An 11,312-nucleotide genomic window follows, 5' to 3' on the forward strand; every position below is an offset into this window, starting at 1 on the left:
ATTTGGATTTTGCCTCATAAAAGAGTACTCCTCCAGCCAAAGTGAAAAAGTTACTGCATCTTTCCCAAAAATTTGTAAACACACGTCCTTTAGTATGACCACTCTTAAAGCCTGGATGGAACAGTACAACTTTCCCTGACCCATTTCTTCACCAAAGCAAAAGTAGTAAATTAGAAGAAAGGAGGGAGCAGAAAAAAAGCGGCCCGAAAAAGAAAACAAGTAAAGGTGGACAGTGAGTTGAGGCAAAATAAAACACATGACTTATTTCAAGCTTCTTCCATTCCACTAAGTCTAGCTCTCCTCTTCTAGTGCCATGAGATTCTCTCTCTTCTCCAAAGGGGCACAAGCTTTCTCCTCTCTCTAAAGGTTGACCTCAAGGAGTAGAGAATCCTGGAGAGGGTTCAAAAGCCAGAGAGAGGTACTGAGGTGAGTGGGAGCTTGGTGTTGCTTGGTGCTAGCATATCAGGGAATATGGATAGGGGACTCATCCACAAATCATCACCACTAGTGGGGGAGATGGGTGAAGGCCATGGATGGTGGAGCGTGAATAATTTGAGGCCCCCCTTTGAGCAGCACAATCCTTCTATTCTCTTGCCCTCCACCACCGCCGCGTCCTCCTCCTCCCATATCAGTTCTTTCTCTTCTTTGCTTCTGTCGAATCACTATCCACTGCCTACGACTAGCACTGCACCTTGGCATGACAGCAGCAGTAGCAACCAAGGTCAGCAGCTCCAGGATCCATGGAGTCATCTCGTCATGTATGTAACTCTCTTTCTCTCTCTCTCTCTCTCTCTCTGATCACAGTGCTATGTTCTTGATATTGGTGACTTAATACGCCATCTATGGTATTTTAGTCATTTTTTATGTCATTTTTCTAAATTAAGTACTGCATGCAAACGCAAAATTTCAGTTAATCCCTGTGTATGGATTGTTTATAGGTCACCCGGTGGCAGTGGTGGATTGGCTAATAGTGAGGAGAGGTACAAGAACTGGGAAGGCCAGGCGCTGTTTCCCACTGCCGGGGAAGAAGCAGAAGATCGGAGTAGCGCCGGCTACAGCTACAGGGCCACAGTTAGCCATGGGAGAAGCCAAGCTGGTGATGAGATCCAATTGGCAATGTCATCTCCACCTCCGTGGGCCAGAGGTATCCAGCAGCACCACAACACCCTGCAGCAGCAAGCTTCCTCCCCTAGGTCTTCCTCCATCACCTCCACCACCTCCCTCGGAAGCAGCATGTTTGAGTTCTCAAACCACAGTTCTCCACGTGAGGTATCATTTTGCTAGCTCAAGCCTGAAATTGAGGTTAATTAATCCGAATTATGAATGCAAGTTTCACTACATAGAAATAGTATTGGTAATTTTTTTTTGCTAATGATTAGTTAAGTTTGTGGAAATGAAAGCTTACTAACTTTGTTGGATCCTTTTGTGTTTCCCCTAGTGTCTCAGCACAGCATCTGGAACAGCTTTCAAGAAGGCTAGGACCCAAGAACCCTCTCCAGCACAATCTATTGTTAAGGTACTCTCTCTCTCTCTCTCTCTCTCTCTCTCTCTCTCTCTCTCTCCCTCTCTATCTCTCTATCTCTCTATCTCTATCTACTCTCTCAATGAGCATGGGCCACCCGCCCTGAGCAAGCTAGCTTTGAAGCATATGCATGCATGCTGAAATGGACAGGCATGGAATCATTGTGGAGTGAGAGAGAAGATGAGATAGGCTGTCGTTGGGATGATGACATTCTTAGTATCTTTTGCTTGGTCTTTTGCTCAGGTGAGAAAGGAGAAGCTAGGGGATAGAATAACTGCCCTTCACCAGCTTGTCTCCCCATTTGGGAAGGTATATATCATCAATATCCTCTTCAGGTCTACAAGTTTCACCATATTAGTACACTCTAGCTACCCCTTATCTATAACTATCATTGATGAATGAGTTAAAATTAGCACCTGGACGTACTTAATTTGACGAACAGAGTAGTATAAACATGTATAAACAATGTATTGGTATGCTGAAGTTACTCATGATAGAACAATTACAACATGGTATAAGGGCAGCTAATGGATTCTTCCTTGTCCATGAATAGATGGCCAATCCAAGAGAAGGAACCATTTAGAAAGGCGACTGACAGAACAATATTATTATATGACATGATCCCATAATGTGTAGTTGATTGCAATGCCATTTTGGCCCTCCTCAGATCTGTTGTTAATTGTGCAAAGAATGATTAGACCATGTTGTACTAAGATAGAAACATGTCTCGGGCTCATATTAAGAGGCATGCCATTTTAGCATTTTATATACCATGAACCCATAATATAAATTTTAGTCTTGTGTTTGGCCTCCTCTTTTTTAAAATGACAAGAAGAGTTTGATAAGATTAAATCTAAAATTAAAATTTTCGGTACCAGACGGGCCTAAGAAAACCATTTCAGTACCAAAAAAATGTAGTGTTTTTTACTTTTTAGAGAATATTGAAAATCAATCAATTCTAGGGAATTGAGTACTAGACTATAGATATAAATTTTGGCCTTGTGTTTGGCCTCCTATTCATAATGAAAATGACAAGAAGGTCTTTTGCATAGTCGTTGAGAAATATTTGTAACAGAAGCTTGTGCTTTGTATTACCACTTCTGCTCCGGTGCTCCTCCCCTGGATTTTTTTTGGCGCGTCAAACACAACAACGGTGGGGATTTTTCCATACATGTTCGTAAGCGGGGGTACGATCGTAATTTTATTGTATGTCCACCGTCCGTACAACCCTATATAGACCCGTATGGCACGTGTTGTGTTGTACCTCGTTTTTGTACGTATCTACGGTCACGTGTGTGTGCTGAAATATAAAAGTCCTATAAAGATCTTGCTCACGTGACCTTTTTTTTTCTTACGCGATATACACATATTGTATCAATACAGATGAGTATATATGGGCTGAATATGAGTTTCGGCGGATCCAACACATGAAAAAATAACTAAGTATGGCCCTCCAACTTCATTTAGGGGGGGAGCACCGGAGCAGCCCTCTTGTATTACTACTGGTCTCTGCATCATACGACACATCATTAGGTTAACTACATCACACAAACGTATCAGGTAGAAGTATTATAATTGGTTTTGTTGAATAATGAAAGAGAAATTCTCCCGTGCTCTGCATCCAAAGATTTCACAATATTTTTCAAATGGAAATATGCAATGGGGTGGTGTCGCTTGTTTCTAGCTAGCTGTGATGATACTATACAAAATAGTATTCGAGTAAAAAGAAGATCTATTGTCACAGAGAAAAATACAAAAAAGAGATCCTGACATGGGCTAACCTCTCTTTTGTGGCAGACTGACACAGCGTCTGTACTCCTTGAAGCCATTGGGTACATCAGATTCCTACACGGTCAAATTGAGGTCGGTCTCTCTCACTGACTCTCACTCTCTTTCTCTCTCTCTTCCATGGCTTCACGCAGCACGCGTGCCCATACCACCAGGTTTTTTAGCTCCCAAGCAATACATCCATCCATCAACACATAAAGTATACCGCCAGGTTAATTTATGTGCTCCCAAGAATTTTTTTTTTCCTTGTTCGTTTTGATGCTTTTCGGAGACAGCTCCATCGCTGTGCACCGAGACGAGCTAACTACACATGTGCAAGTGAAACAAAAAGAGGCAGGTACATAATGTTTGCGTGCTTGAAAAAGCTGCGTGCGTGCCTCCGCATTGCATGCATGCATGCTGCTGCTCCTCTGCGACCTTGCAAATCTCTTTGGCAACACTGTGCATGTCTATTGGAAAGGAGACAAATATGCTTCCTGGGCACACTGTTTCTTAGCCTCCATATACAGCAGCTTTCTTTTCCTAGGTAGTATAAGTTTCCAGTTTGAATTTATAAATTTCCTGTGTACACGCAGGGTTTGAGCTCACCATACCAGCTCAGCGGCGGCAATGGAAGCGAGGGCTCCATGTCCAAGCAGCAGCACGAAGCCACTGTGAGTACCGTAGTTCCTAGTATTCTCTCCTGCTCAACTTATCTCGATTGTGCTATGGGTGCTCTGGTAGGCGTTTGGTTCCACCGAACCGATCAGTTCGGTGCTAGGAAATTTCGGTTGTCGGAAATCAAGCAACGATCAATCAATAGCAATTGTTGTAACCAAGGCATCGGTTCCTCAATCAATTGGTTAGGTGTTCGGTCTCGGTCATTTCGGCTTCGATTCAGGTTCGTTTGGTTCGTAAATCAGTTTTCAGGTTATATGTCCACCCCTAGTTGCCCATAGGGCTGCAAAGAACTCAAGATCGGCTCGTCTTTTAGCTGGACTTGAGATTGCCTCAAAATAAACGAGCAAGTATGAGTCTTGTATAGCTCACGATCGACGGCGGTGAGGAGGGGAACGATACTAAAACCTACAAATCATAGTTTAATTTGAACTCAAATTGCATATAAAAAGAATAAAATCCCTAACTTAGGCATTTCATCGAACACCTTGCTAGCACTAGAAAAATAATACGAGTTAAACTAGCAAAGAAATGGGCTACATTAGAAACGCCGTAAGAAAGGATGGTATTGCTAACCCTTGGATAGATGGGTGTCGTTAATTTTGTTAAAATGGCGAGAAAAATAGAAATTTGTTGGAGTGTGAGAGGTGCAAAATATTTGGAAATGTGAGAGGAGAGAAGGAGAAGGGAAAATGAGAGATGCAGGGATCGGGCGCGCTGAAGAAATAGGGCCAGGACCCTTTAGTATCGGTTCTTTAGATGAACCGGTACTAAAGGTGCAGCTCTGGCACCACCTCCACCTGAAAATTGGAATGAAACCCTTTCATCCGGTTCGCAACACGAACCGGTACAAAAGACCGTCAACAAACCGGTATTGATGCTCCTCGCCCGCCACAACAAAGGAACCGGTACTAACGCACCCTTTAGTACCGGTTCGTAAGGAACCGGTACTAAAGGCTTAGACGGATGCCCATTTTCCCACTAATGTCGATCATAAGTCGATCTTGAGCCAACACTAGCCCGCTTGATTAAGCTCGATAGCCTAAAAGAATATAATTGTATGCAATAGTTATGCTATATATTAAATATGATAACTAATTACTTTATATGATGTGGATGGATTTGTTGCTTCTACTTTCGATGAAATTTAATTGAGCAAATATAATAGTATACTTTGGATGTGAGTTTTCTTCCTTCCATATACAAGAAATATTGAAGATTTATTGTTTTTCATAGCTCGAAGCTAGCTAAAATCGACTCGGGATCAGCACAAGCTAAGTATTGACCAAATTTTACAGCTCGACCTTTAACTCAAAGTTGCCTGAGCTCGCTGAAATTTTGGTATCAGCCGACCTAAGTCTCTGGAGCTCGACTCATTTACTGACATAGTAGCGCTTGCGCGAGCTTGGACGTACGTACTACTACTAGTACGCACGAAGGGTAGCTGCCCGGCCCAGGCATCACGTCCCCTGCGTGTGGCACAATTCCCGACGTTAGCTAGCTGCTGCCTGCAGCTGCAGGTGATCATCATGGCTCATCGTATCTGCGCGCCTTCATGCGCACATCACATCGCAACGCATCTTTGCCCGCCCTCTGTCTCCATCTGGTAAACAAGGCTGTACCTCGGTCAACATGGGAGAAAGCTATCTCTGAACATTGTCATTTGGGATATCGTAGCTGGGTCGCTACGCTGCCTGTTTGGCCTGCAGTTTGACTAGGATGCCATGGCGCTCTAGGTTTTCGCCACAGCGTGTCACCCTAATCGAGGGTTTATCATCACCGAGTTTTTTTTTATCTATATATATCCCAGTTTGTATCCACCTCTGTACAATGTGTAGATCCATCCCAGATTTCTGCCCAACATATAAAACAAGCGATTAGTGCTGAAAGTGGGTACGTACGTTGTCAACTACCATTTGGCATGCATACATTTGTCCGGATCTCAACTTGTACAGTGGTACACACTTGTTGTATCTATGTTCTTGGCAGCTCTAGCTAGCTATATGGTAGCACATATTTTCTTCATACGTACCTCAATGGCGGGTTACACATTTTACGTACTTACATACATATATATACCGACCAGCTTAGCTAAGCTTACATCATGCATGCTTGACAGCTTAGTTAAGCTTACATCATTGGCCTCACTTAACTAACCTTCAGTTTTACATTAATCAACTACGCATTGGGGTCACTATATTATTCTTCTGAAGTTCTGATCCATGCATGAATTGACACATGCACCGACTCTGCAAGACTGCAGAGTTGATTAGACTACATTAATTATCCGCTAATGGCAGAGCAAGCACATTAGAAAAGCCTACGCAAAATGATATTTATAAAAGCATCATATCTTTGTGAGATCTTTCGATTAAAGTACAGACATAAGCTTTATGCCTGACCAACCAATATATATTCCTAGCGATAAAAAGGTAGCTGATTCCCTTAAAACCGTCCTTGTTAATTTACAGGCGCAACAAGGAGAAAGGAACAACATATTTCCAGAAGAGCCTGGCCAGGTATAGTTAACTACTCATTTGCTTCTGACTAAACATGCTTTCTTTTATGGGATCTATACCCAGCTGATCACCAAGTAATAAAGCACAAAAGATCGATGATCCTTTTCTTCCCAAAGGGGGGCTTTAGTTCGTCTAAAAAGCCTTGCTTTAATTGGTCCATAAAAGCATCCGGAAAAGTTAATCATGCAGGGGCGAGTACTTGTCTCTAGCTTTACACCTTTAACTATTTCACAGCAAAGCTACCTGCTATATAGCTTTTGCTCCCTAATACTACAGTGATGCCTTTTGAGGTGGTTAATTAACAATTTACTTACTTACAAGCAGCTGTTACATGACAAAGCCTCGAGAAAGAGAGGACACCCTGACCAGGTACTCATCGCTCGATCATATGCTCGTTCAATTATGCATGTAAGGTTCGAGATTTCACGTAAAAATGTTGAAATACATGGGTTCCTGGCTGCTAATTGACAATTTGCTATGACACATTCAGGATGTAAGCTGCAGTGGTGAGGAAGCAAAGAAGGATCTGAAGAGTAGGGGGCTGTGCCTTGTCCCGGTGAGCTGCACGCTGGACTTTGGCGCGGACGCCGGTCCTGCGGATTACTGGACGGCGGCGCCGCCTTTTGGGATGGGATTCGGCCGGTAGATGCACGGAGCAATGGATCATGGTTGTGGAAGCAGCAAGGTGTCGGTCGGGTGGCTTGGAGAACCGAGATATATACCTGTACCTGTTAAATGCATGATAAAGTCATATGCGTGCATGAATTGTAGCATAACATCAAGAGCAGCCATCCTGCTGAAAAGATGTTTAAGGCTGGTTCCTCTTGATGCTATGCATGCACGCATTCATGCATGTACATGCGTCTGTACATGCACTAGCTGGGGTAGTGAATCATCGGTCTAACAGAGTATATAACTGTTAGTGTGTGTGATCGATCTGGTTGAATTAGAGATTGGTCAATTTGGATCAGTGGAGAAGGTGCGTCAGACGACAGACGGTAGAGCTAGCTACTAGCTTTGCTAGTGCTCATCAGATAGCGCCACCTTAATTTGCAAGGCTTATATGTTGTGCATACATGCGTGGTAGCCATATCTGGAATGGTCATGGTCACTGGCTGTAAAATGTGTATTTCTGTTTTATTACTGCATTTGTCGAGATTAATCACACTTCCATTTTGCGCGGCTCTTCTTTTTTAATGAAACAGAGTTGATAACTGTGCCAGGATGCATTTTCAATTTTTCATGGGATACAAGCACACCTAATTTATACGTAATATCTATAAAGTTCATCTCTACTAAGATGCATTTAATGTTTGCAAGTTCAAACCTAATGTAGTCACATCATCTCAATTATTCTCATTCGTTGGATTTCCAATCTATGGTTGTTAGTTATCCACTAGATGGTAACACATGCACCCATGCCTCGTAATCCAAATGCTGCCATGGTAAGAGCTGATAATTGATCACCCGAAAAACTGCAGTCAATTGATACTATTTTCTATAATTTTATCCTTGTTGTTAATGAACTATATATCTTTGAAGTTACAGGACGCTTTGCAAGCAAATCACTTTACAAGTATTGTTCTTGGATCAAGTTGCCCTCCGGCCCGTTCACTCTTTGATATTTGCAGATGATCTTGAAAGCTAATGTGCATGAGGTTCAAACCATCTCTAAGAGCATCTCCACCGGCGCCCCCGATAGCGGCCCCGATAATATTTTGGGGGCCGGGAGCGAAAATGGGCTCGCACCGGCGCGCCCCATACGGCGCCGGCCAATTTTGGAGCCCAATAGAATCGTCGGCAACCCCGTGTCGGCCCCTTCACCAAGGGCGCGAATCGGGCGCGCCGGCGTCTCGCGAGGCTGAATGTTTTGGGCGTGGGAGCCGCCTGTCAGCCACACATCCCAAAAGTCGACGCCAGTGGGTAGTGGCGGGGCCGACGGGTCAGCGGCTCATTCAATTTTAACCTAACCGTCGCCTACCTCGCGACGGGAGTTAATTGGGGTGCAGCAGCGGTGCAGTTTTCGCAGACGCGCAGCGAACCGTCCCGTCGTGCGCGCCTTGCCCTTCGTGTTGTCGTTAATGAGCGCCACCGCTCCCCTGCGACCCCGCCTCCCTCCGGCCTATAAAAAGGGCCGCCTCTCATCGTTTCTCTCACACACAAACCCTAGCGCCTCTCTCCCCAACCCTAGCCGCCACCATCTGAAAAGACGACGCCATGTCTGGTCGAGGCCGAGGTCGCGGCCGTGGTCGTGGCCGTGGCCGTGGAAGAGATGCACACACTCTGTCGCCTGCGATGTCGTCGTCTTCATCGTCGGAGATGGACGAGGAGGGGCCCGTGCTGTTCGAGTTCATCCTCCTCCTCAAGGGCGACCCACGCGGCATCCAGAGGCTGTCGGACACCTTCGCCGACTTTGTCGCCGGCGACGACCACCCGGGCACGCTGCATCTGCGGGAGGATTCGTGTGGCTACTACCGGTGGAACATGGACGTGATCTACGACGCGCGCGACAAGATGTACCTCCACATCGGCTGGGAGAAGTTCGCGCGCTACCACAGCCTCCAAGCCTGCTTCGTGCTCGTGTTCTCCTACTTCGGCGACATGGCCATGAGCGTCAAGGTGTTCGACGACACGCGTTGCCGCTAGAACTACCACGTCGACAGCGCCGAGGAGAACGATGACTGACGAGTGTTGTTTCTTCGCAGCGAATATCGGCTCGCATATTTTTGGATGTTCTTCCTCGAAAGAACCAACAGGGACACCCTCGCCAGTTGGATTTTCCAGTTTGGGTGACTGGGTGTGCCCTCGAGTGTTCCTTCTTGGCAACAAACACACGAAACCTGCAATGACCGGCCTAGTTAGGTTTAGTTTTTTTGCAATATTTTATATTTGTGTCAACCATGGTTCAAACTATGTATTAGTTTGTGAAAAACCATGTTCCAAACTATATCGTCATGTAAACCACGTTCCCAAAATGTGTTAGTTTGTGGAATAAAATATTTCTTATTCAATTTTCTATGTATTTATTTATGATTTTAATTCAAAACATTTATCGGGACCACCGTTTTGGGGGCGCCGGTGTGGGAACAGCTCCCCCAAATAGAGGATGCAATGCCGGCGCTCCCCAAACGGAGGTGCCAGCGGCCCTGCCAGCGCCTATTTGGGAGCTCCACATTTTAAATCAATTCTGTCAAAACTAGGGTCAGATCCCTGTTGGAACAAGTCAGGTACCTTTTGTAGTAAAAATTATTCCTCTACCAGACCGGGTTAATATTAAAAGAATTTTTTCAGCCCCCAATATTGACAACTTCTTTATTCATTTGGGGCACCCTCTCATTCTACCCTGCAAAAGACAGATCCACAGCTTATGCTTTTATCTACGATAAATCCAAATCAAAGCTTTCAACTAGAAAGCCAGCCGTGTATCCCATGTAGCTAGACTCACTCTAATCAAATCAGTGTTTGCTTCTATACCATGTCAAATATCATTTTCTCGAAAAAATTCCTAACAAAACTAGCGGCCATCATTAGAAACTGTTGGTGGACACATGAAGACCAAACGACAAAAAGTCTTTGTCTTAGAGCATGGGCTGATATCTGCACGGACAAAAAATCTTGTGATCTAGGTATAAGGAACTTGCAGGCAATCAATCAAGGGCTCATATCATCCGCAGCATGGAGGCTTGCAAAGGAGCCGCACAGCCAATTAGTTCAAATTCTCAACTCCAGTATCATCACGACACATCTATATGGAGAGCAAAATCAAATGTGCCGAAATCTGACTTCTGGACTGCAGTTTTAAAGGTAAGATCATTACTTATTTCAGCAACAACTTATCAGATTGTGGATGGCAACAGTTCAATTTGGAGCACGCCTTTGTTTCAAGGTTGGAAAGGAATTTACGATAATATTATAATTCAGCAGCAACCTTTTATGTATCCTGCTCAAGTAAACGACCTTTGAATTCCTGGGCAAAAATATTGGAATGCAAATTTAATAAACTCTTTGTTTAGTCATGTACTAGCTATTATTAACGCTGCTGGTCGGGATATTCTAGTGTGCAAGCTAATCCCTGTAGGACAATTTTCTCCCAAAAAAGCATACAAACGCTGCTTCAATAATCGGCAGCTTCCTCCAAGGCTGAGACCGAAGATTGTTCCTCCAAACATTAGCTTTACTAGACCAGATGTGGAAGGAGAAACAGATGGTGATGAGGTCTAAGACCTAGGTTGTGGCCCGATCTCGCGATTGACCCAAATCCAAGAGGGGAAAAGAGGGAGAGAATGAAGAACGTGAAGAACACGAAGAACAAGCACACGCACACCAACCCGATACAATCGAATTCTTACTCTCGTGGCTCGATGGACCACGCCAATAGAATCAACCGGAAGAGACGCGAGGTAGAATTCTGGCTGAGAGATCGGGGTTGGAGACGAAGACCGGTGAGGGAGAGAGAGTGGAGCACACTAGAATCTCACTCACAAGTATCCAAATCCTCAACAAGAGTAGCCTTGATTACAAAAGGGATATAACCCTAGGGAGACAAAGCTCAAAAGTAGTTTTAAGCTCAGATTATGTCTAAAGAGCAGGGGTGGGCGACCTGGGCACTTATTGAAGGAGATATGCCCTAGAGGCAATAATAAAAGTGGTTATTATTTATATCTCTATGTTTATGATAAATGTTTATATGTCATGCTATAATTGTATTAACCGAAACATTAGTACATGTGTGATATGTAGACAAACAAGAAGTCCCTAGTATGCCTCTTAAACTAGCTTGTTGATTAATGGATGATTAGTTTCATAAATCATGAACATTGGATGTT

At 44.2% G+C, this 11,312-nt stretch overlaps 1 protein-coding gene across 1 annotated transcript; it reads left to right on the top strand.

The window, feature by feature from the left end:
• The first annotated feature begins 270 nt into the window (after positions 1-270).
• Positions 271-7,561, top strand: LOC124686994 (transcription factor bHLH68-like). Its single transcript, XM_047220850.1, has 9 exons — positions 271-758; positions 939-1,269; positions 1,439-1,516; positions 1,766-1,831; positions 3,320-3,385; positions 3,886-3,963; positions 6,439-6,486; positions 6,811-6,855; positions 6,977-7,561. The coding sequence occupies exons 1-9, from the start codon at positions 472-474 to the stop codon at positions 7,130-7,132; spliced, it is 1,155 nt and encodes a 384-aa protein (XP_047076806.1). The 5' UTR covers positions 271-471; the 3' UTR covers positions 7,133-7,561.
• The last annotated feature ends 3,751 nt before the right edge of the window (positions 7,562-11,312 follow it).

This window comes from Lolium rigidum, chromosome 2 (assembly GCF_022539505.1).
Source record: "Lolium rigidum isolate FL_2022 chromosome 2, APGP_CSIRO_Lrig_0.1, whole genome shotgun sequence".
In the NCBI taxonomy this organism is placed as follows: Eukaryota; Viridiplantae; Streptophyta; class Magnoliopsida; order Poales; family Poaceae; genus Lolium; species Lolium rigidum.